We start from the raw sequence: 25278 nt of genomic DNA on the forward strand, positions 1-25278 counted from the left end.
GACGGGGCCTGGGCTGCCGCGAACTCCCAGGCCTGCCCCGGGGGCGGTGCCTGGAGGGCCGGCCCCGGGGGCTCCTCCCCTCTCCGCGGGCCCAGTCGCCCTTTGGCCGGGCCAGCTAATCACCGCGGCCCAATGACGTCGAGACCCAATCCTTCCCGCCCAGGACCCAGAGAGACAACCGAGGGTGAGACCGTGGCGGCTTTATTGCTGTCGCCGCCGCCGCAGCAGCAACAGCTACCTGGTTGCACGGAGACGTCAGCTCGCCTCAGCTTTCCCCAGTGGCCGGCTCTCCGAGACAACACCTAACAACCATCCACGCCCGCATCTGGGCTTGGCTGGCCAGATACTTGGTACCAGAAAGCTCGGGAACGGAAGCCACCGAGGTCCTGGAGACCCAGGATCCAGGGAATATGGGAACCGGAGTCCCAGCCTCGGAGCAGACCAGCTGTGCCAAAGGGGATCCACAGGCTTCTTGCCCTGAAAATGGCACGGAGGCTGTGCAGGTTACAGACTGTCCGATCCCTGAGGACAGTCAACCCCAGCATGAACAGGCTTACAGCAGTCCGGAGGACTCCGGGCAGCTGATGGCTTCCTACGAGGGGAAAGCTAAGGGCTACCAGGTGCCTCCCTTTGGCTGGCGCATCTGCCTGGCTCACGAGTTTGCAGAGAAGAGGAAACCCTTTAATGCCAACGACATCTCGCTGAGCAACCTGATGAAGCACTTGGGCATGGGCTTGAGGTGAGTCGATCCCCTTGCCTAGAGGACCTTGCGCCTCACTTTGTTCCAGCAGAGGAGGAAAGGGTGAGAAAGCAGCAGGGTGCCTTGTCCTGGTCAGGTGGCCCCTATTCCCATCATCTAAGCCCATAGTTTTGGAGGGTGAGACCAGGTCAGGTCTCTGCAACCCACTTCCTTCCAGTAGCTAGTCTTTTTAGCAAGAAAGGGCACTTGAGCCTTGGAGGAAGCCTTACACATCTAGGCTCCTTCTCAGGTGCTTTCTCTTCTCTGAAGACTGCCCTTTGGGATTAGTTATACTTTGTGACAAGGTAGGAAAGATACTCTGGTGGTTTCCGTACTGATACAATGTTGTCTTCTGGGAGGGGAGGGTTCTCAACTCCAGATCCTCCTAAGCAACTGGAGTATTCATTGAACCTCACTTAGGCACAGCATTTAACAGTCCCAACACCCTTTGGCTTCTTTCCTCAAACTCTGGCTCCAGGGAGTGGCTGAGAGCCTGCCTGCTCTCAACCCTAAGGAGAGGGTGATGAAAGGTAATATTCACTCTATTCGGGAATAGATGGCCCCTGATATAAAAAGCAAAGAAGACCTTTGACCAGAATGGCCCTGACTTAGGTGTTCCTAGAGATTAGTTATAATCTTCCAGAGCATTTCCTGGTCCCCCACCCCAGCAAGGGGTTGCAGACAGGCTGAGAGCTTATCCTGGGCTGTAGGACTCCTCTGGATCCTCACTGAGTGTTGGGACCAAGACCCAGTAACAGGGCCAGGTGCCTGTGAGGACAGAAAGCGTCACCCTGAGGTCACCCTGAGTCAGTTGCCCCAGTAAACACAGCAGTGCGGAGGGAGGCTTCAGGTATGGGAAACCTAGCTTTGACATCCTCTTAAGTAGAGGTTCCTTCTCTTCCACAGTCAGTGCTGTGGGGCTGGGGTGGAGAGCCCATGGACCTAACCCAAGCCCTCGGCAGTGGGGAGGGCCTGTTGCCGCCTGGGTGTCTGACTCCTTTGACAGTTCCTCTGGGTGGCCTGTACCAGAGCACTGTAATTCCTCCAGGCTGCTTCTGAAACTGACTCGGCTAGTTTTGACCCTAAAAGGCTTTGGGTCAAAACAGGATCTGGGGCCAGGGTACTGAGAGAAGCACCTTGGGGTGCATGTGGTGGGAACACTGAGGTCAAGAACCTGTCCGTAGGCATCTTAGCCCCTCCATCCATAAGTATAAGCTGAATCACAGATGCCTGAAGCTGTCCTCACCCCCCTGGACTCAGCTCCGCATCCCAGGACAGGGTGGGGATCACTGACACAGGGGTTTTGAGATGAGATGAAGTCCTGCACTGAGGAGAATGCAGGGGTGAGACAAGAATTCTGAATGATTAAGTTGAGGTTGAAGTCATGGAAAAGGACAAATAGATCAGGAATAGCCAGCTGCTCAATGGTGTGAGAGAATGTAGGCCCTAAGAGGGAGCTGACTTGGGGGTACACTGACCAGGAGCCCCAGCAAGACAGAGGTCTCTTGGCCTTAGAATGGTAAGAACTCAATTTTGGTTGCTCTCCCTTTCAGCCAGAATCCATCCATTCAGTAAATATGTACTGAGTGCTTGTTCTGCGCTAGATACCTCTTTGTTCTGCTATCTTCACATCTTGCATTTCTCCCTCACCGCCCTAATCGGAGCTGTGCCCTCCCTCCCTTTGGCAATCCTTTCTGGCCACCAGTTTCAAAGTCCAGTTTCCTCTAAGCTGGCAAAGAAGAGCTGCCTTCCCACCATCCCATTGTTCGTCCTCCCTCCATCTCCTGTCACTCCCAGAACGTACCCTCCCTGTTCTTTAGTCATATTTCTCCTCCACTTGCTCCGTCCCTGTTCATTTCTCTTATGTTCCACTGTTCGTACATATGTTCTTTATAAATCCAGCAAATACCTGTTGACTGCACAGAGGTGCCCTGCCCTGTGCTTGAAGCTGTGGGTAATAAGCAACAAGTCTTTGTCGCTGTCCCTTTCCCCAGGGAACTGAGAAGCATGTCAGACCCACATGAGGAATACTAGAGTAAGAGGACAGTGTCTGATTGGGAGCTGAGTTAGTGTAGGTACAAGTAATGATAATATGTGACACGGATATTCCACTTTGTAGCTTTCTTGTCGTGTCATTTGTGACCTTAGAAGGGCACAAATGTGCCAATAGAAGGGCATCTATTGTGCCCTTCCAACCATCCCTTGAGGTAGGAAGGGCAAGTGTGTCCCCATTTTATAGATGAGGAAACTGGAGATTCAGCAGGGTTACTTACCCCATTACATGGTTATAAGCAGTGTGCTTGAACAAGGGGAATAAAAGAACTGGCGAGGGGGGAAGAGTGGAATTGGGAGAGAGCCGGGCAGGAAGGGGTTGCTTAGTGAGGACCCACTCTGAATGGAAGCTGTAGGAAGTAAGATAGGCTGGGGCTTTCCCGGTGGCTCAGATGCTAAAGGATCTGCCTGCAATGCAGGAGACCTGGGTTCAATCCCTGGGTGGGAAGATCCCTTGGAGAAGAAAATGGCAACCCACTGCACTACTCTTGCCTGGAGAATCCCATCGACAGAGTGCCTGAAGAGTTACAGTCCGTGGGGTCACAGAGTCCGACACAACTGAGCAACTTGCGCGCACACACACACACACACACACACACACACTCTCTCTCTCTCTCTCTCTCTCTCTCTCAAGATAGGCTGAGACAGATGTCAAAGCCTTGAATCCCAAACAGAATCATTTGCCTATTGGATACAGAACTGTGATAAGACCAGGATATGTTGGGGTTTTGAGCAGGCTTTTCTGGGATATAATAAGAGAACAAATTGGAAAACTTACAGTGTAAATGTTGAGCTTAAAAAGAGAGACAGAAAAAGGACAGGGGAAAAAAAAAAGACTTAAAAGAAAATGGCCCAAAATGTATATGGGTGGGATTTTTTTCACCTTCCACCTAGTCCATTCTCCAGATTTTCACCTTTCATAATCAGAAGAAAAATCATTTCAAAAAAGAAGAAAGTTATCGCAGCAGCCTATGCCTGTTTATGGGGTGGGGGTGAATATAAGTCAGGAAACTAACTGGCCCTTTCAGCACCTCAGACGGAAGCTCCCGGAATAAATTAAACCAGTGGTGGAGTTAGAGGTGAGGAAAGATCAGAAGGCTCCTTCTAAGGAGAATAGAGAAGAGAAACAAAGATAGTCCCATGCCATGACCAGGGGTGACTGGGAAGATAAGAGGACCTTGAACTACAGAGAAGTCGAGAGGAGAAGTTTGGAAGTGAAGGCAATGGGTCCTTGGAACAGTTACATGTGGGAAGTCACGGCTGGGTGTCCAGAGAGAGAGAGGTAACTGCAGCCCCTTGCCCTGACCCACAGAACCCCTTGCTCCTCAGGTACTTGCAGTGGTGGTACCGGAAGACCCAGGTGGAAAAGAAGAAACCTTTCATCGACCTCATCAACTCTGTGCCCCTGAGACAGATCTATGGTGAGCCTCACTCCAGCCCTGCCTAGTCAGAGAGGGCAGCGTCCAGGCCCACTTGGAGCTAGGCAAAGAAGCCTTCAGCTTCTTTCAATTGCACTGACCCATTCCCTAGAGTTTCCCCCCACCCAAGCTTTATTGAGATATAACTAGCATAGAACACTGTATAAGTTTAAAGTACACAACGTGTGAATTTGATATTCTCCCCTGACCCCCCACCCCAGGTTTAGGGGAACCCATCTCTATAGTCTAGAAAGTGATAAATGGGCTTTTTTTCGTCTCCCATGCCCCTCTAACATCTTGATTCTTTCTCTAGGTTGTCCCTTGGGCGGCATTGGGGGAGGCACTATCACCAGAGGCTGGAGAGGCCAGTTCTGTCGTTGGCAGCTTAATCCTGGAATGTACCAGCACCAGACAGTCATTGCTAACCAAGTAAGAGCCAGGAGGTAGAGCAGAGGTCCCGGACAATCCCTCCCAGGCAGGAAGGGTCTCTTGGCTAGTGCAGGACGTGGCAGTTAGAGATGTCCATGATTCCATCTAGTATCTTTAGGATGCGTTCTGTGCCAAGCCAAGTTCTGTGCTGGGGTGTACTATAGGAATGAGACCCTCAGAGTCCATGTTCCTTGAAAGAGAAAAGGCACCCTGTGCCCTTTATTTCTCTAGTAAATGCCTCCTACCTGCCTTGCTGCCCCAGCTCCACTGGTTGAGCCTGTCCCCAGCCACAGAGAGTCAGACAATTCCGGGATCACTTAACCTGCTTGAAAGATCAGAAGGGAAAACAAACCAAAAGTCTGCAAATGCACAGATGCATGCCCAGAGCACCCACTGCTTGCCCTGATTTGCCAGCCATCAGCCACTTCGTCACTGCTAGGCCTTTGATTGCCAGAGGCACGTGGGCTACCTTTCATCATCTCTCTCTAGTGCCCTCCCATGTTGAGCTGTCCACCAAGTTCCTGTTTCCGGTCTGAGGGAGGCCTCCAGCTCATCTTCAAAGGAGAAATGACTAGCAGACCTTGAATCCTATTAATGACACTGCCCTTCCTAGTTCAGGTTCACCAGCCCTGCCCAAGGCACCAGGCTTCCTCTCTGGCTCATCCCTGAGGCATCCTGAGGCAAATGCCTTCCAGAATCATGACTCTTTTTTTATATAATATTTAATATGTAAAGACAGTCCTATAAGGGAAGTACCATTATTATGCCCATTTTACACATGGGGCAACTAAGTACCATGCCCAAGGTCACATGGTTGGTAAATGGAAGCACTGGGATTCAGAACCAGTTTTCTCTGTGATTACAAGCCTGTAATGTTAACCATTACCTACTATTCCAACAACATTAAAAAAAATTATTTGATGTATGCATTAAAGATATTAGGCGTACTTTGAACTGAGGGAGGAAGTATTAACCCCCCACAGCCCGTACCCTCCAGAGCAGTCAGGGAGTCAGAATGTAAACACATTATCACATGCTGGACTAGAAGGGTAGGGGGACACACAGGAGACTGGCTCACTGCTTGAGGGGAGAGATGGCATTTGATCTAGGCCTTGAAGCATGAGGGGTTTTACCAAATGGAGAATGAACTCTAGCAAAAGCATGGAGGAGGAAATGTATTGTGCTCAAGGAATAGTATTTGATATGACCAGAATATAAGGGCTTGAACAAGTCATGAATCTGATGGGCGGGGAGAGGCCACCTCAAGAATGAAGCTTTGAAAGCCAGGTAGGTGAGTTTAGATTTTAGCCTGAGGGCCACAGGAGTCATTGAAACATTACAAACACAGACTAACACATCTTGAGTTCTCTGTAAGAAAGATCAGTCTGAAATCCAGATGGGGTGGGGCAGAGATGGTGCACGCCTGTCTTAGGGCAGTTAAGACCAGAGCCGTGGGCAGGGAGAGCAAGCAGCGAAAAAGACGGAGGAGGAACGACTTGCAGCAGTTCACTGAGTGTAGGGGGAAGGCCTGGGGGAGCTGAGTGAGGCTGTGGGGCGCGGCTCACCACTGTGGGGTCTGGCAGGGGAGGAGCTACTCCGAGGAGAGGGGTCTCGTTTGAGATCCCTGTTACCCCATTCCAGCCTGCGTACCTTCCTGGTTTAGTTCACAGTGTGTTTGCGCCGGAGGGGACAGACGGTGTACCAGCAAGTCCTGTCGGTGGAGCGCCCGAGTGCCCTGCGCAGCTGGAACTGGGGTCTGTGTGGGTACTTTGCATTCTACCACGCCCTCTATCCCAGAGCCTGGACTGTCTATCAGCTGCCTGGCCAGAACGTCACCCTCACCTGCCGCCAGGTCACACCCATCTTGCCCCATGACTACCAGGTGAGGCTCCCCCTTGATTTCCTCTGTGCTCTCCCTTCCCCAGCATCTCTCCCCCCTGGAAGTGTCGTGACTTGTGCAAGAGAGGGGGTGGGGCATGAACTTGACGCTGGTTTCCTAGGACCACCACCCGACTGGTCTTCTGTCTCCTAGTAGACAGCCTGCCAGGCAATATGGGGAGATGCAAGTGGAAGACACTATATTAGCAGGTGTCTGAGTCAGCTCCTCAGTGCCAAGGACTGATCCTGGGAAGTGGAGCCAGAAGGGCTACACAGGGACCATCTGAGTCTGACCTTCTGCTCCCAGGACAGCAGCCTGCCTGTAGGAGTCTTTGTGTGGGATGTGGAAAATGAAGGGGATGAAGCCCTGGAAGTGTCCATCATGTTCTCCATGCGGAACGGACTTGGTGGTGAAGATGATGCCGCTGGGGGGCTGTGGAATGAGCCCTTCCGTCTGGAGCGCGATGGGGAGACCGTACAGGGGCTGCTGCTGCATCACCCAGCCCCCCCGAATCCCTACACCATGGCTGTGGCTGCGCGACTCTCGGTATGGGGGAGCCGGCCCCGTAGCATTGCCCGCAGCCCTGCTCTCAGCCTGGCCCGAGCCCGATCCCATACCACTGTGGTCTCTTCACTTCCTCAACTCCTGAGCGGCACCCTCACCATAGCTCTCGATCCTGTGGAGCTTGGAGGCGGGAAGATGTAGAGGGGAGTTAGTCAGGAGCCACGCACCTGTGGAGCTTCTCCTCACAAAGCCTTTGACCCCTTAACAGGCAGACACAACGGTAACCCACCTCACAGCCTTTGACCCTGACAGCGCTGGGCAGCAGGTGTGGCAGGATCTACTTCTGGATGGACAGCTGGACTCCCTCGCTGGTGATGGGGGGTCTCACGGGGAGGTGGGAAGAGAGGATGTCCCTGTCTCCAGAACAGGGCTGGGAGGCCTGGTAACAACAGGCCTTCTTCCCATGTCAGGGATTCCTGTGGCCAAAGTGGGTCCTCACTCATTCTGTGCTTCTCAGGAAAAAGCCTCCCTTCGCAGAAAGGAGTGGGCATCGCTGGGGCTGTGTGTGTTTCGTGCAAGCTGCCACCACGAGGCCGGCACCGCTTAGAGTTCTCACTGGCTTGGGACATGCCCAGAATCATGTTTGGAGCAAAGGGCCAGGTCTACTACAGGTGACGGGAATGAGCATGCACGGATCACGGTGCTGGGGCTCTGAGCGGAGCCCATGTCCTCATCCCTCTCCTTCTGTCCACCCAGGCGGTACACGAGGTTCTTTGGCCCAGACGGTGATGCAGCGCCCGCCCTCAGCCACTATGCCCTGAGCCACTATGCCGACTGGGAAGAGAAGATCTCGGCCTGGCAGAGCCCGGTACTGGAGGACAGGTGCCGGTGCAGCCCATCCCTTGCCTTTCTCCCAGGCCCTCACACTCTAAGACTGCTTGATTCACGCTCCACCACCACCATCAACGGAGCTGATCTGGGATTCACCTGGGACCCCTACTCCACTGAACCACAGAATCCTCCCTTTCCTGGAAGCGCCACCCTCATGAGACCGTTCCCTCCTCCTGCCTCCCCAGATCCTTGCCTGCCTGGTACAAATCTGCACTGTTCAATGAGCTCTACTTCCTGGCTGATGGGGGCACAGTATGGCTGGAAGTTCCTGAAGACTGCCTGCCAGAGGAGCTGGCGGGCGGCATGGGTCAGCTGCGCCCCCTCCTACGGGAGTACGGCCGGTTTGCCTACCTTGAAGGTACGGGCTGCCGGGGGCGTGATGTGTGTCCACGAGGCCAGTCAGTGCCCTGCGCCGGGCAGGAGGATGGGTTCTGCCTATCCCAGGGCACTGGCTAGAACATGGAGTGTGATGGTGCCCTGCACGCCAGTTCTAGAGGTGGGCTAGGCAGGGCGGTAGGAAGCAGCAGCAGGCGTTCTGGCAACGGTGTTCCCTCCTTCGTTTCTCCAGGCCAGGAATACCGCATGTACAACACATACGACGTCCACTTTTATGCTTCCTTCGCTCTCGTCATGCTCTGGCCCAAACTTGAGCTCAGCCTGCAGTATGACATGGGTGAGGGTCCCTTCTGTGCCCCTCCTGCTTCACCCCCACAGCCCTGAGCCTGGTGGTCCCTGGCACCTCCTCCACTCAGACATGTGGATCCTGCTCACTGGTTCCCCTCGAGTCACACACACAGTTCTGTGCCCCACCCCAAGCCTACCCATGCCCTGCCCCGCACCCCCCCTTGTGTATCTGCTCCCCCAGCTCTGGCCACTCTCAGGGAGGACCTGACGCAGCGACGGTTCCTGATGAGTGGGATCACAGCACCGGTGAAGCGGAGGAACGTCATCCCCCATGATGTTGGGGACCCAGGTACAAGTCCCTCCGCCACAAGGGCACTTCTCTTGCTCGGTTTCTGCGCCCTCCGCCTGGGCCCGCAGTGCAGGTGACCGGATTTCCTCGCCTCCCCAGATGACGAGCCATGGCTCCGGGTCAATGCGTACGAGATCCACGACACTGGGGACTGGAAGGACCTGAACCTGAAGTTCGTGCTGCAGGTTTATCGGGACTATCACCTGACGGGCGACCAGTGCTTCCTGAGGGACATGTGGCCTGTGTGTCTGGTAAGGGACGTGTGTGCAGTGGTCTGTGTACAGGGGCATGTGTCTGTGTGTCTGCGGAAAGCCCAGCTGGCTACTGGGGTCTTTTCTTAGTATCTAGGTCTTCAGTATCTTGATCCCTCTCTAGGCCGTGATGGAGTCTGAAATGAAGTTTGACAAGGACCACGATGGACTCATCGAGAATGGAGGCTATGCAGACCAAACCTATGATGGATGGGTCACCACAGGCCCCAGGTTGGGGGGTAGGGGTTTCCAGGGCCTGAGGTGGGGACTGGGCATCGAGGGGCTGTGGGCTCAGTGTGCCTAGGACACTGTGTGAGGGTGGCTGGAATGGCCGGCTGACTCCCCCAACCCGTGTCCCTCATCAGCGCCTACTGCGGAGGGCTGTGGCTGGCGGCCGTGGCTGTGATGGTCCAGATGGCTGCTCTGTGTGGGGCACAGGAGGCCCGGAATAAGTTTTCTTCCATCCTTAGCCGGGGCCAGGAAGCCTATGATCGGCTGCTGTGGAATGGTGAGCTGGGGGATCCTAAAGAATCGCAAGGCGGCTCTGGGAGGCAGGAGACTCACTTTGTCCTCCTCTCCAGGCCGCTATTACAACTACGACTGCAGCTCGCAGCCTCAGTCCTACAGCATCATGTCTGACCAGTGTGCTGGCCAGTGGTTCCTAAGGGCCAGTGGCCTAGGAGAAGGAGACACTGAGGTGAGAGACTAGCAGGAGAAGTCCTGGAGAAGGGGTTTTTCCTGGGGGTGGGAAGCAAGTATAAAAGACCATGTTTCTTCCCTGTCCCTCTAGGTGTTTCCTACCCAGCAGGTGGTCCGTGCTCTCCAAACGATCTTCGAGTTCAACGTCCAGGCCTTTGCAGGAGGGGTCATGGGGGCTGTGAATGGCATGCAGCCCCATGGTGTTCCTGACACATCCAGCGTCCAGTCTGATGAAGTCTGGGTGGGCGTGGTCTACGGGCTGGCAGCCACCATGATCCAAGAGGTGACTCACTCCCTTCCCCGGCTCTCTGCCATCTGTACCTTGGCTATCAGGCTTCTGATAACCTAATTCAGTGCCATCTTATCCATCCAGAGAGCCTCCCCTTCCTTGGCATGCATTCTATTGCCTGTCTTCAGGCTTCTGCCTGTGAGCCAAAGTTATCTCCCCCACTGGCCAGGAACTCCCTGAGGGCAGAGACCCTGTTATCTCCATCTGTCCAGCTGAAATAGCTATCCAAGGGTTGCCAAGTAATGACTTCCCTCTCTCCCTTACAGGGCCTGACTTGGGAGGGCTTCCGGACAGCCGAAGGCTGCTATCGCACCGTGTGGGAGCGCCTGGGCCTGGCCTTCCAGACCCCGGAGGCCTACTGCCAGCGGCGGGTGTTCCGCTCGCTGGCCTACATGCGGCCGCTGAGCATCTGGGCCATGCAGCTGGCCCTGCAGCAGCAGCAGCAAAAGGCCTCTGGGCCAAAATCCGGACGGGGCACAGGACCGTGCACCAGGCCCAGCCACGGACCCGAGGCAGCCGCGGCGAAGCCGAGCCCAGAGTGGGCCGCGTGAGCTGTGGAAGGGGGCGCTGACAGCCCAGCCGCTAGCCTGACCTTTCCTCTGCACCACCCCACCCCCGTCTCCTGCAACCCTGAGCCACCGGGACAATCATGCCCTCGCTCCTACCTACCCACCGCGCCAGTAAAGAGGGGTTGAGGGTGAGAATCACTTATTCATGAGAATCACTTATTTATTTCTTTCTTCACCCCATCCCCTCACTGCATGAAGTGTTCAGGGAGGTCATCTGATTCTCCTAGGCCCTTTCATGGGGTGACAGACATACACAGGTTCAAATAAAAGACCCAGAAAACCAGTAAGTGTGGTGTGTTTGAGTCCTCAGGCTTCCTGACAGGGCACAGGACCTGAGGCTAGCCCTCTCCCCTTCCCTTTCCTCTGAACACAGACTGGGGGGCACCAGACTCTGACGGAGGCCCCCCCACATCCTCACATCTAGCCTGAATATCTGCCCTGCAAGATGACAGATGTGGGGCTGGGAGTAGGGAGCCATCCTTCCGCTCCTGTGAGATTTGCATGCAGGGGAGATATGGAATCTGGGCAGGAGCACTCTGAGAAACCATCAGGCAGCGGCAATTGCAGGGGAGGCTCTGCTCTAGGAGCCTGAGGCATGAGATGCAAGAGGCAGCAAGAGTTGCTAGGAGCCTGGAGCTCACGGTCCAAGCTGTCCTTTGGTACCTCTGACTGCAGGGCAGGTGGCTCCAGCTGCGGGGGGTCCTCGCTGCGAAGGGCCCGAAGCTGACGGGACAATACTGAGGAGACAAAGCCTGATCAGGGGTGGCTGGGGCTCTCCCCAGCCCGTCCTCAGTGGCGTCCTCGAGGCCCTCACCTCTGTGCTCAGCCGGCAGGCTCCCCCTTGCGTCCGAGGAGTACATAGCAGGTACGAGGAGGAGACAGAAGGAGAAGAGCAGAACCTGAAGAAACACAGGAGGAAAGAGATGAAGAAGGGTTCTGCATCGCACCCCTCTCCCTGCCAGCTGAGAGAATATCTCCTTCTGTCACTGTCCTCACCAAGACACACGTGCTGCCGCTGCTGGCTTTGTTTGCTGTCTGAATCACCATGGCCTGCAGTCTCCTCAGCTGATCCAAAAGGGACCTAGAGAAGGGGACAGTGAGCACCCCCAGCCTGGCACCTTGCCATACAACAAAACCCTCCTGTTAAGGCCATCCCCTCCACGTGTGCACTGGATCCTCTCTTACTTTCTGCAAGTGATCTCTTTCTGTGAACAAAATACCAGACCTCATTAACACAAACACACACACCTCTGCCCTGACTTAAAACTACTTTTGCAAACCCCTTCAGTGGTTCTCCACTGCCTGATCAGCTCTGTACACAAGCCTCACCAGGGATTATATTCTCTGTCTTCTGGCCCAACTCACCTATGTTAGGGTTCCAGCCAGACTGGACTAGAGACTGTGTCCTCTCTGCCTAGAATGCTCCCCACCCCCATCCCAGAATTGTATCTACTATCAAATGCCATCTGCTACATGAGGTCTTACTCCCTCTCTTCCTTCTTGATACTTTATACTTCTGAGCTTCATGGAATCAGAGACCCACTGAAAACCAAGCATCAGACATTATACGTGAGAGATGCCCGGTGAGAAATCAAGTATGGAGCAGGAAAAAGACTGAGACAGTATTAAGTGGGAGGGATGAGAAAAGCCTGATGTGAAAGAGTTGCTTACAGATTCTGTTCCTCCAGGAGCTGTACTTTGTTCTGTAGCTCCAGATTCTGGGCTCTGTATTTCAGGACCCTGGAGGAATATCAGGGATGTGGGGACATGGCCTGCATCCTCCCTTCAAAAACCTCACACTTCAAATTACCTGTTTCTCCCGTCCAGCTCCATTTCATACCTGCTTTCTAAACCCCCCACATACACCTTCTTCTTCCTGCGGCTCTCTTGAGCAGACTTTTTGTTTCGAATCTTCCTCCGCACTCGTTTCAGAATTTGTTCCTCCATCTGGGAGAAGACAGGAAAAGGGATCCCATCAGAGAAACATTAGACCAAAGAGTTTGAAGGCAACTGAGTTCAATCTTCTCAAAGCCGAAATTCCTTCTACAATTTCCCTGATCAATAGGCACTCTGAATGCTTCTGAGGACCAGGTGTTAATGCCCTCACAAGCCAAACCATTGTAACAATTTTATTAAACAATAATTTTTTAAAAACTTCCTTATCATGAGCCAACATCTACCTCTGTTTTTTTCTACCTGTTGGACTTACCTAGCACCTAATCTCTGGGGCCATAAGAGAACAAAGGTCTTCAGCTATTTTAAAGCACTTCACATTTCTTCAGTGTTTAAAAAACAAACTGGGCAAAAATTTAACTCATCATCTTATCTCTTCTCAGGATGGACTGCATCTTCTTAATATCTGTCAAAGATAATAGGCTCAAAACTTAAGAAACTTTTTGGCCAATATAAAGGAAAACAAGATGGTTACTGCCCTTCAACTGGCAACACTATTAGATAACTGGTATCTGATGATACAACTGGGCATCCCCAGTGCCTCAGCAGTAAGGAATCCACCTACAATGCAGGCGACTCAGGAAACACAGGTTCTATCCCTGGGTCTGGATGATCCCCTGGAGAAGGAAATTGCGACCTACTCCAGTACTCTTGTCTGGGAAATCCCATGGACAGAGGAGCCTGGCAGGCCATAGTCCATGGAATTGCAAAGAGTTGGACACGACTTAGTGACCAAATAACAACAACAACAACTAAATCTGATGACACTGCTGCTAAACCCCATTCACTTCCTTAGTAGCCATATCACACTGTTGACTCAACTTGTACTTTTTTTGGCCACGCCTCGCAGCTTGTGGGATCTCAGCTCCCAGATCAGGGATTGCACCCTGACCCTGAGCAGCGAAAGCACAGAGTCCTAACCACTGGATTGCCAGGGAATTGCCTCAACTTATATTCTTAAGAAATTAAAATTCAGTTAACCTTTCTGTTAATGGACATTGATTTCATCACAGTATCACAATACCCTGCATGTGAAGTTGCCACTCATTGCTTGAAACTCCAAATTTTACATTTATTCTTGTAATACTACTTAATCCAGCCTTGATGAACTCTAATACTTAATTTACTATTCAGCTACAAGTAAATTAGCATGAAACCAGTAAAATATAAGTATCAGAGCTTGTACAGTACTTTCCAAATCCCTTTACTAATATTACCCTGATAATTTTGAATTCTTAGTTAAAAAGAACACCAAAATTTATACAAGCCCTACAAACCAGGATCTGTCCTTGCAAGTAGTATACTAACCACATGCTCCAGCTTCCTACTCACAAATGTGCTAATCTCTCACCTCAGTTCCTTTTCAAGTTACAAAATTAACAGAACTGGCCTACTTGGAACTCACAACCCCGCGTCCCCACAATGGGAGACTTACCTTAGTGAGCGGAAGCATCCCAGGCAAAGTAAGCCCCTCCTTCTCCAACAGCCTCTTCTCCTCCTCAGTCAGTATCAGCCTAGAAAACTCCTGCGGTTCCAGGGAGGTGGGCAGCAGAGTTGCAAAGAGATTTCAGAAAGTAACGCGGAATACAGCCCCGACCCGCGCAATACGGGAATAACCCTCCTGTAAATCAAGTCAAGTACCTGATCTGGCGGCTCCTCCACACGCAGTGGAGTCATCTGAGCCCCCTCTTTTCCATAGCTCTCATTACCTGCAAAAGGGAAAATATGAATAGTCAGGCTCCGGGGTCCTCTCCTTTCCCAAACTTCACTTATTTCAGGCTTACCTAGATCTATGGAGACATGCTCTTGTGAGAGAGAATAGGTGTGGTCATGCTGGACAAGACAGGGATTAGAGCTGCTGAAAACGTTCAACGATGCTGGGGGACTCGGCAGGCAGCTCAGGAAATCCTCCACGTCCCAATCGCTCAGAGACTGCACAGGGTTCAAATTAACAGGCTTTGGTCATCACCACCCCCTGCCTCAGGGACACCCCCCCCCACCAACCCGTCTCACGCCTCCCCGACTCAGATCTCCCCCACTCACCTCAGAAAGTGGCAGTTCCCAATCCGGCGGAGACTCCAAGGCCTCGTCGGGCGCCGCACCCAAACCACCGCTTTCCTCTAGCAGGAAGCCTAGCAGCTCATGGTCACCCGGGTCCAACGCCAGCTCCATATGAGACATTTACGGAAAAGATGTGCAGAAACACAGGAGTTCACCTCGCCACCCGGGCCCTATCCCCAACCAGGCGTAACCGCGACCGACTGTCAGCCGGCCCCACCTATCGGCTTTCCGGCGGCGTAGTCCTCCTAGCTGCTGGCGATGGCTCTGAAACCGGGACACGCCTCCCACACTCAGCTCCCCGCTAGGCTTCCAACAGAACACAAGTGACGCACCTCCCCGCGAGGCATGCTGGGAGTTGGAGTCCCCCCACCCACCCCGACGCCGAGGCGGCCGCGGTAGGCGCCACGTCCAGGGCGCTATGCAAATAGAGAGGACGTGCCTTCCGCCCCCGCAGGCCCTGAGGGCGGGCCTTCTGAGGAAACGGCTCCGCCCCGGGCTAGAAAAAGGACCGATTAGCGCCTAAAAGGGAACTAGGGCGCAGTTCGGGCGCTCCCTCGGGACTGCGCCGCACCCTCGCTTCCTGCTGGGGAGGGGCTGCCGGTCGTCGGCGGGCTCCCGAGCATCGAGAGCTGGGGCCAGAGCAGCTTCCTGCAGTGCCCGCGACCATAGAGCGCGGGCCCAGGGCGCCGCCCGCGGGTGGGGGACGTTCCCGGGACGGAAGTGGCCGAGAGTGTCGAAGGGAGGGCGAGGCCGCAGCCCGAGAGCCACCGGGAGAACGAGCGGGTTAGCGGGCCGGCGGGCGGGGCACAGAGCCGGGCAGCGCAGGTAGGCCGGACCGGGCGAACTGGGGCTCAGGGTGGGGCCGCGACGCCAGGCCTGGGAGGCGGGCGGGCAGGGCCCCTGACCTCGGCGTCTGTTTCGGGTCCTGTTGGAGAGGTCCGCGTCCGGTGTGTCTCGGCTTGTGCTCTTGAGTTAAATAGGCCGTTTTTAGGCAGCCAGGCCCTTCCTGGAGCCGTCCTCGGCCTGGGATAGGTTTGGGGGACGGTGAGGAGTGGGTGGCAGTGTGGCGCAGGGCGGGGATCGGCTTTGAGGTTAGCTGATAGCGGGTACGTGAGTAGGAACGGGTGAGTTGGGTTTTAGGAGTTAAGGTTAGCTTTAGGAGTGTAAAGCTGGGGTTAAATTTTAGATTTATTAGTGTGAGGTGCGTTTTGCGTAGGTGAAGATTGGATTAAGGGCTTTATTTTGTTTTCTGTAACGACCAACGTCAGTTCGAGTTCAGGTTCAGGTTAACGTACGTCAGAGTTCAGGTTAAGGGTCAACGACAGGAACTAGGTTAGAAATACAGTTTTGGGGATTAGAGAAGGTTAGCATAGCCAGGACAAGCGATAAACAAGAAAGGGGTGAATCAGGAATCAAGTGACAAATGAACTTTAGGTTTAGGGATCAAGATTTAGGGTTAAAGGTCCGGAGTTGGTGCTACAGGTAAAAATTAGATCAAAATTAGGGACCAGGGATTGGATTCATATATGTGGTAGGACAGGGATCCCTGTCAAATCCAGTACTGGGAATCAGGAGACAAATTACGGTCAGCGTTAATGTTATAAATTTCAGGCAGTTTTCCCTGTTGTAGTTGAGGTCAGGGTAGTTGACCTCAGGCAGGTGATATTTAAGAGACTGGCAGTAGGCAGATGCCCTTGTTTTGTGGGGAAGGCTTCTTTGGCCCAGGGAAATGACAAACTAATTTCAGGCTAGGGTTCTGGGCTAGCTGGAATTGCTGGCATCAGGGATTCCAGTTTAATTGTATTCTCTAAGCTTCAGGCTCTTACTGTGACCACCACAGTTGAGGGGGAGGGGTTCTTGAATCCTGTTGTTTACAAGGTAGGAGTTAGAAAAGAGTTAGGGACCCAGGACATGTACAGGGCTTAGTAATAGTGGCGGAATGCCTAGGGGAGAAGGGACTGGTGATTAAGGGGTGATTAAGGGAGGCAGACCAAGGAAACTGTTCCCGTGCAAGAAGGGATGGCCTAATTCTCTGAAAGTTCAGCCCTTCTGCCTCCAATGTCCCTCAGTCCCTCGAAATTAAGCCTTCCTCTCCAACTCTCCTCCCTGGCCCTGCATTTCACACCCTCAGGCATACCCACTGACCGAATACTTTCCTTGCCTTTAGCTCTCCCATGCTGTTCATGTTACCTTCTCAGCTTCAGTTCTGCCTCCATTCCCACCTCTTAATCCACACATCCCACCTTCATCTACCCTCATCCACACCTGAGCTTTCCCATCATTTTAAAGCCCTCTCCCACCATATTCACCCGCTCATTCACCTGCATACCTCCTGGTTATCTGCTAAATACCCCACCACCAGCCCAACACTACTGCCAAGCCCTCACAGTCCCTGCTATATGCCATTCCCTGATTCTAAGCCTCCTAATTTCTTGGTCCAGTTATAGATCCCCTTCCCCCACTCCCCCAACAGAAAAGAGGAAATGAGACCCAAAGAGGAAACTGGGTCTTGCTGATCCCACGCCCAAGCAGGCCACTGACCACACCCCCTTTCACTCCCAGCCTGACCCTGCCACTGACCACAACACTGTCCCCTACCCAGCCTGACCCAGTCACTGGCGTCAGCCCATCCCCCTCAACTCCATCTTTACTTAGACACTGCCAGCATCTCTTCCCTGTCCCCCGTCCCACTCATTTAACCTGATTTAGCCACTGACCACACATCTTTTCTTAACCTCCTACAGCCTGACCTGATCTCTGACCTCATTCCCTGTCTTAGCCTCCATCCACGTAATTATTCTTCCTCTTCCCCCAAGCTGATTCAGTAGCTGATTATATCCATATTTTTCTTACTGTTATCTTCTCTGGCCTGTCCTTGCATTTTTCTCTTCCCCCATTTCCAGTCTGATAGTAGTCACTAAGCCCATCCTTTCTGCCCCTACCTGACTGCTAACTGCATCCCCTAAGGCAGCCTCATGTTTGCATTCTTACCTCCTCCTGTCCTTTCTTTCCCCGCTCCCCAGTACCTTACCTAAATTCAGGCACTCTTGAGTACCTGCTGACGACTGGAAGCTGTGGGCCTCCAGCCTCACTTGGGGCCCCGGTTCCTGAGTTCAACCTGTCATCAGATCCTGTTGGTTCTACCTCTTCAGATTTCTGATGAGTGACGTCCTCCTCTCTGCCGTTCTAACCCTGGCCTCATTGCCTCCTACTTGTGCCTGTGCAGGGTCTTTATAACCAACCTCCCAGGTAGCTGCCAGAGTGAGCTTCCTGAAGTCGAGTTCTGCTTGCGTCCCTTCTCTGATCACAGCCTCCCTTGGCCTCCTGTTGCCCTCTGGTGGGTGGAAATCCCGCATCATCCTGCTGAGTCCACGCCTGCCTTTCCATCCTAACCTTGACTTCCCCATCACTGCTCACTTGCAGGTACCCTGTGCTTCAACCAGCCTGCTCCTCACTTCCCTGAATGCTCCTCCGTGATTTCCTGCTTCTCCACCTTTGCTTATGCTATTCTCTCTGCCTGGAATGCCACCCCTGACTCATCTCCGGCTGGCTGGAATAGTGGAGAGAGCTTGGGCTTTGGAGTCAGAAAGACCTGGGTTTGGATCCTGACTTCACAACTTATTAGCTGTGTGACTTTGGACAAGCACCTTGAGCAAGTGTTTAACTTCTTTGAGCCTGAGTTTCCTAATCTGTAAAAATGGAAATAACGACACCTACCTTGCAGGGTTGTTGTAAGGATTAAATGAAATTGTGTACACAAAGCAATTGACATATCGTCAATAAAAGATAGATCATTGTTTTTTCTTATTATCTTTATTTGTTTAAATCTTGACTTCAAATGACACTTTTCATGGAGACATTTTAGTCCCCTTTCCCTGACCTGAAAGGGATCTCTCCCATGAGCACGTACTGCTTGGTTCTTACCTCATCCTGCCTTCTATTATAACTCTGTATGTAGCTATCCACTCTGCTGAGGGCAGACGCGAGTGCTTACCCTTCTTGGTTCCCAGCCACAGAACCAGGGCCTTCCCCCAGCAGGCCGTCAGAACTGCTCCCTAGAAGACTGGAAGGAGAATGCCCACGAGAGAGACGTTGGGGCTGAGTGTTGTGTGCTTGACGACAGAGGTAGTCCTTATGAGAAGATAACGTTGTCGTGATGGAGCTGTGTAGGGGCTGTGTGCTTGAGATAATGTGTGTGTATGTAGAGACTATAAGTAACTTTGGGGGAAAGAGCTCTGTGCATAGGCTGGGGTAGGTTTAGGGAGAATGCACATGCATGGATCAGGATGGAGGTAGGGAAGGGCTGTGCTGGGGAGGTCAGGCCCAGCCCTAAGTGAGCCTGCCGCAGCCCGAGGCCGGATATGTCAGTCTCACCCACAGCCCTCCCCCCCTCCCCGCGGTTACAGACTCAGAGGCCAAATTTGGTAACAGACTTAAGTGTTACTCCCCCCAACCCTCTTACATTCTGAGTCTATCTTCAGCTTTCTCTCTCCGTCTGTCCCTCTCTGTAACTCCCTGCCTCTCTGCAGCTCCCTTTGTGGGTATCTGCTCTGACTATATTCTCTATGTCCCCCAAATTCCTTACCCCCAGTACACTTACATTCCATTCCTTGCTGGGATTTGACCTCTGTCCTCTATCCTCCCCCCACCCCCCCAATTGCCCAACTCCTCTGGAATGCATCTCAGGAATGTCTTGAGGGAGGAGGAGCTCTCTGGGAGGGGGACACAGAGGGGGGAGATTGTTGCTGTTCCATAAAACGTGACAGAAAGTAGAAAGGGGAGCAAAGTTCTCCAGCCAGAACAGGAATTGGATAGCTTCTCCCCTTAACTTCCAGGGGCCCGCTTCTGTGCTCTCACTGCCCCCAACTCATTCGATTCCTTTTGCTCCTTCACCCACTTGCGGCTGTGTGGGTGTCCACTCAGGACCAGCCTGAAAGTGAGGGTAGCCACGAGTCAACTCCCTTATCGGGGTCTCACCAGAGGTTTCCATGCTTCAGGAGGAAGGGGGGTGTCCGTATGTCCGGAGGAAATGGGGGGAGATGTGCAATTTCAGCTGAGGCTGGAAGGTCTTTTCAGTCTGTCCTCAGCTTGACAGACCTTCCAGCCTTCCAGCGACCCAACAGCCAGGTCTGTCCAGCTATCGGGAGAGGTGTGCCAGGGATGGGGAGGGGGGCAGAGACCTAGAACTGAGGAGAGTGGGAGGGTCCCCTCTTGTTGGGAGTAAGGATTGAGGGCGAGCTGTGGTTTCTTCTTTTTGGAGACTCGAGATTATTTATAAGGTCAGAAATTGTCTGTCACACTCCTGATCCAGACCTTGGCCACATCTGCCTCCTGTCTCCTGTTTCTACCTAGATTTTCAATCTCTCCTCATCTCTTCACCATCCAAAAACATACCCCTTCCCAGCTTCCCTAGTTCTCAGCTGCTGCCTTCTATTTCCTACCTTCTTCTTCTAAGACCCCGACCTCCGCTTCCAAGCTTCCCTCTAGCCGTGCTTTCTCCCCCTTGGGGCTGGCAGTTTGCAGAGGGGGGAGTGGGCTGCCTGGACCTGCTCACCTCGCCTGGGTAAGAGGCACCAATCCCTGGACGGAGCTGGTCACATCATCAGCTGCCAGGCAGACTTGTCTGGTGCCCTGTGCGCCACCTGCCACCTCCATGGAGGGTGGAGCCTGGAGGGCGGGGGAAGGCTGGGTGGGACTAGTGTCCCCAGCTGTAAGGAAGACTGTCAGGAGAGGCAGCTGAGCTGGAGGGCAGTGTTTGAGAAGGACTTACTGAAGAGGACAGAGCATAGGAGGAGTTATGGTGGGAACTGGGTATTAACCTGCTGTCTTAGAAGGAGCAAGGCCTGAGGAGTTAAGAGGGACTGGGCTCTCTCTCTGAGCTGCCTTGAAACACATATCCAGTCTGATTCCCCTTCTGCAAAATTAAAGAGTTGACTAGATCACTTTTGAGATCCCTTTGGATTAGAAAAACCATGATTCTGGCTTGACTGCTGGGGGAGCCAAATGTGGACCAAGCTGCTCCGGGAGGCCCCCAGCATGTCAAGTTACTGGGGAGCTGAGACGCGTAAGCCAGGATGGCTTGAACTGCAGTGTTGGGCCTCCCTGCCAGACCAGCTCAAGTCAGTGTTTGCAGGGCTCAAGAGCCCTTGGGGATTATCTAATATAACGTCTTCATTCTGCAGAGAAAGAGACTAAAGCTGTGAGAGGAAAGATCACGTGATGAGTCAGGGCAGCGCTCTGGAAATCCCAGACAGGGAGAAGCCAGAAGGATCTAGTAAGAGACAAAGAGAAAAAGACTGAACCAGGAAGGGTGAAAATAGGGCAGAGACAGGACTGGGAAAGGAGGTGAGCAGGGACGAGGATAAGAGAGAAACACTTGGAAGAAAGAAGGGAGGCCCAGATTCCAGTGCTGGGAGTGGGGTGGTGTCCTCGGGTAACACTGTTTCAGACCTGCCTTTGTGCCTTGCAGACCAACCTCTCCTTCAGAGATCTCAGACACCTAAGACTAGTCCTTTTGATACAGCTCATCTTTCACTCTTTAATATCATTAAATAAAAACAAAAACACGCTCACTGTTTTCTGCTTTGGTAACTCCCTTTCCTGGGTCTCCATGTGGGGGGCTCCTCTCCTCCAATGAGGGTGTATTCTAATGCCCTGATGCCATGGGCCAGGTATAGCCAGGCTGGAGAGAAGAAGCCGCCACCATGGTTGCACTTTCGCTGAAGATCAGCATTGGGAATGTGGTGAAGACGATGCAATTCGAGCCGTCTACCATGGTGTATGACGCCTGTCGGATCATCCGCGAGCGGATCCCAGAGGCCCTGGCTGGCCCTCGTGAGTCTGACTGCCCGGGTGCCTGGGACGGGAGCCCTTGGTCCCTTCTCGTTCCCAGGCTCTTGGCCTTGGGAGATGACTCTGTTGTGCCCCAAGTCTTCTCATCTCTCAGGTCTGTGTTCCTTGGCCCCCGCCCTCCTCTTTAGGCCCGGGATCACTGGGAAAATAATAAGTGGTCGTGGTGTAGCCATTCAACTACACTGGGGTTTTTATAAGCCTAAGCTGACCCATCTTCTCTTTTAGCCAGCGACTTTGGGCTGTTTCTGTCAGATGATGACCCCAAAAAGGGTATATGGCTGGAGGCCGGGAAAGCTCTGGATTACTACATGCTCCGAAATGGGGTGAGTATCCCTTCACAAGGACCACCAATATCCTCTGCCATCACTTCCCTCCTTCTGCCTCCTATTCAGCACCCATATCTGTTGTCTTCGAGCTCTCCCATGCTTTCTAATACAGGCAGTCATAATACCCTGTTTTCAAGCAAGCCACCACAGTCTTCCTTTTAGTAATCTACTTTCCTTCCCTCTCTGGCTGCCTGAAAAGAAAGTAATATCTTTAGCTTAAAGTGGGCCCCTCCTCTTCCTGACCCAACAGGACACCATGGAGTACAGGAAGAAACAGAGGCCCCTGAAGATCCGCATGCTGGATGGCACCGTGAAGACTGTCATGGTGGACGACTCAAAGACCGTCACCGACATGCTCATGACCATCTGTGCCCGCATTGGTAAGGGGCGCGCGGGGTGGGGGCTCGGAGGGAGGCCTCAGAACTCTGCCGGGCCTGTGACCAACCCGCCCCCTCCCCCAGGCATCACCAACCACGATGAATATTCGCTGGTCCGAGAGATTATGGAAGAGAAGAAGGAGGAGGTGACGGGGACCTTACGAAAGGACAAGACCCTGCTGCGAGATGAAAAGAAGATGGAGAAGCTGAAGCAGAAGTTGCACACGGATGACGAGCGTGAGCAAGGGGGCTGGCGGGGGCATCCGAGATCACGGGGGTGTCGGGGGCACCCCTTCTGCGTTACTCTCTGAGTTTTCTTTTGCAAGGCAGTGTTTACACTCTGGGGCTGCATCTGTGCTAAAACCAAGTCCTACACTCATGGAATGGAACGTATTAGTGGGAGAGGGTGGGACATGAAGAAACAAAAAATGAAAGACTGACGGTGTAAGGGCTGCAGGGACCGGGCACTGAGGGGACCCTCTGTGTCCCAGTGAACTGGCTGGACCACGGCCGGACCCTGAGGGAGCAGGGGGTGGAGGAGCACGAGACGCTTCTGCTCCGGAGGAAGTTCTTCTACTCAGACCAGAACGTGGACTCCCGTGACCCCGTCCAGCTGAACCTTCTCTACGTGCAGGTAGGGGGCTCGGTGGTGGGCGGCAGAGAGAGAGGCAGGGGCGTGGCGGGGCGCCCCCGCGCCCCACACAGCATTTGTCTCCTTTCTCTGTGCTCCTCAGGCACGAGACGACATCCTGAACGGCTCCCACCCCGTCTCCTTCGACAAGGCCTGTGAGTTCGCTGGCTTCCAATGCCAGATCCAGTTCGGGCCCCACAATGAGCAGAAGCACAAGGCCGGCTTCCTCGAGTGAGTGACCCTCACCCCTCACCTGTCAGGGCCCAGGACTCCTTGCCACTGCAGCCCTAGCATAGTGCACCTGTCTCCATCCCAGGCCTTCTCCCCTGCTTCCTCTTCTGAGTTCCCAGGGCCTGACGCCCATGCGGGCCTTTTCAGCCTCCGTCCTCCACGTGTCTCTTCCCATGTGGAATGTGAAAGTAGTCCAGACTCTGTCCCTGCCCCCTACCTCTGATGCAAGCATGTCACTTTTTTGAAAGTCTCTGAAGAATTGTGCTGCAATAGCCAGAGGCAAACAGGGTACATTTTTGTCACAGGGAACCTGAGATTTCAGAAGTCTCATAGGTCTCATCCACTGGTATTTCTCAGCTTCCTACAAGCATGGTCATCCTTCTAGTGAGCCCCTTCTGCTCTTGATTCCCTAAAACTGTGATCTAGTCTTTCTTTTCCCCAAGAAATGAGCCTCCAACTCAAGTTCCCTCAGTCTTTTTCTCTGTAGAGAGAGAGTCAGGCTGCATTCAAGAGTTAGTACTAAGTCACTTCAATTTCAGGGACAATCTAGACTCTCGTGCCTTGAATCTTCCTTCTCCCCAAATATAACACTCTCCTAGATATCTCGTCACACCCCCAGGCCCACAGTCCATGGCCCACATAGCCCTGATGCTGTCCACTACATGCTGACCCTCCCTTTTCTGGTATAGCCTGAAGGACTTCCTGCCCAAGGAGTATGTGAAGCAGAAGGGAGAGCGTAAGATCTTCCAGGTGAATGGGGGCAAGGGACATGTTTGGGATGACCTGGGAGCTTTGCTGCCTAATCCTACTGACTGAATGGAGCCCTGCTCATCACCCCTGCCCTGCTTCCACCCTCCAAGCTGTTCTCCTCCCTCTCTCGCGCCAGGAAAGCAAAAGACCTGGGCTTCTGGCCTGGGCTGCGTCACTGCATCTGCTGTGGACCTCAGTTCAATAATCTTGTTTTCTTTCCTTTCCCTCTAACACGGGATAACTCTCTTCCCTGAATAGGACTGATAGGGAATCACTGTGAAGAGCAGATCTTTGTACAGACAGAAGGTGTTATCTCAGTTCTTTGAATCCTCAGCCCAAAAGGCCTTCTGTTTGACCTTCTACTTCCTAACTGTCCCTTCACATCTATAGAACATCTGCAGGTCCCTTAACTGTATCCTTTGCTTCTTGAACCATTGCTTCTGCATATTCTATATCAACCCATCCCGTCACCTTCTCATTTCTCATAGCCTGCTCCCCTAACCTTTACTGTGTTCCCATAATACTCTCCTACCATAGTTCACATCCCAACTTAACCTCTAGTCTGCTGTGTCATCTCACTCAGATTTTGCTAAAAGTTTCCCCATTTTATACTCGAAGGCACACAAGAACTGTGGACAGATGAGTGAGATTGAGGCCAAGGTACGGTATGTGAAGCTGGCCCGTTCCCTCAAGACGTACGGCGTCTCCTTCTTCCTGGTCAAGGTGGGTTACTGACCCTTCTCCCTGCCCACCCTTACCTCTGCTCTTACCCTTTCCTCTCTGAGTCTCTAGCCCTGCCCTGAGTCACATTTTCTGCCATTCCCCAAGAGTTTCATTTTGTCCCTTGTGAAAACTTGCCCCTTGTCAGCACTCCCCGCCGGCGCTGCGTTTTCCCTCCCTCTCCCTTTATCCTAGCGTGGCCTTGTCCAGGTCCATCCGCAGACACCCCAGTTATATCTCCTGCCTCCATCAGCACCCCTTGGTGGTCTGGATCTGATCCCCTGACTAATAACATCCACGACCTCTGCCTCACAGGAAAAGATGAAAGGAAAGAACAAGTTGGTGCCCAGGCTTCTGGGCATCACTAAGGAGTGTGTGATGCGGGTGGATGAGAAGACCAAGGAGGTGATCCAGGAATGGAACCTCACCAACATCAAACGCTGGGCTGCGTCTCCCAAGAGCTTCACCCTGGTGAGCTGGGGTCTTGGGGGACAAAGGGCTGTGTAGTTCCCAGAGAAGGGGCAGCCGCAGAGGTCTCCCCAGCCCCTCTGTGCAGAGCTAGGTACCCTGAAAGTGATTCCAGAACAAAGGAGAACTTTGGAGCTATTATAGGAACTTGGAGTTTAGAATAGAGGAGAAACTCTGTCCTGGAGAATGAGAGAAGCTAAAAATAAAACATTTTTA

The 25278-nt window shown here is 53.1% G+C and overlaps 3 protein-coding genes across 4 annotated transcripts in view; 2 read left to right on the top strand and 1 right to left on the bottom strand.

Moving 5' to 3' along the window:
* The first annotated feature begins 342 nt into the window (after positions 1-342).
* GBA2 (glucosylceramidase beta 2) lies at positions 343-10980 on the top strand. Its single transcript, XM_043486491.1, has 17 exons — positions 343-739; positions 4121-4212; positions 4523-4638; positions 6302-6520; positions 6824-7063; positions 7290-7392; positions 7539-7692; positions 7778-7903; positions 8098-8270; positions 8481-8585; positions 8778-8885; positions 8985-9136; positions 9261-9367; positions 9502-9644; positions 9718-9833; positions 9927-10118; positions 10391-10980. Exons 1-17 carry the CDS (start codon positions 411-413, stop codon positions 10673-10675), a joined length of 2760 nt encoding a protein of 919 aa, XP_043342426.1. The 5' UTR covers positions 343-410; the 3' UTR covers positions 10676-10980.
* CREB3 (cAMP responsive element binding protein 3) lies at positions 10836-15142 on the bottom strand. Of its 2 annotated transcripts, XM_043486511.1 has the most exons (9): positions 14690-15142; positions 14431-14578; positions 14288-14355; positions 14082-14171; positions 12534-12640; positions 12365-12433; positions 11690-11774; positions 11508-11592; positions 10836-11430 (listed from the first exon to the last, which is right to left on the bottom strand). In XM_043486511.1, the coding sequence occupies exons 1-9, from the start codon at positions 14825-14827 to the stop codon at positions 11114-11116; spliced, it is 1107 nt and encodes a 368-aa protein (XP_043342446.1). In that variant the 5' UTR covers positions 14828-15142; the 3' UTR covers positions 10836-11113. The 2 variants fall into 2 exon arrangements, with proteins under 2 accessions (XP_043342446.1, XP_043342445.1); XM_043486510.1 differs by having other exon boundaries at positions 14288-14578.
* A 100-nt stretch (positions 15143-15242) lies between these two features.
* TLN1 (talin 1) overlaps positions 15243-25278 on the top strand; it is a 32706-nt gene continuing 22670 nt past the window's right edge. The window contains exons 1-10 of the mRNA XM_043486490.1: positions 15243-15532; positions 21379-21541; positions 21785-21882; positions 22136-22265; positions 22347-22499; positions 22754-22896; positions 22997-23124; positions 23814-23874; positions 24493-24597; positions 24910-25065. Of these exons, the coding sequence (XP_043342425.1) occupies positions 21412-21541; positions 21785-21882; positions 22136-22265; positions 22347-22499; positions 22754-22896; positions 22997-23124; positions 23814-23874; positions 24493-24597; positions 24910-25065 (1104 nt within the window). The 5' untranslated portion in view covers positions 15243-15532; positions 21379-21411. The remainder of the gene's footprint in view (positions 15533-21378; positions 21542-21784; positions 21883-22135; positions 22266-22346; positions 22500-22753; positions 22897-22996; positions 23125-23813; positions 23875-24492; positions 24598-24909; positions 25066-25278) is intronic.

The sequence above is a fragment of the Cervus canadensis genome, chromosome 14 (assembly GCF_019320065.1).
Source record: "Cervus canadensis isolate Bull #8, Minnesota chromosome 14, ASM1932006v1, whole genome shotgun sequence".
NCBI lineage: Eukaryota > Metazoa > Chordata > Mammalia > Artiodactyla > Cervidae > Cervus > Cervus canadensis.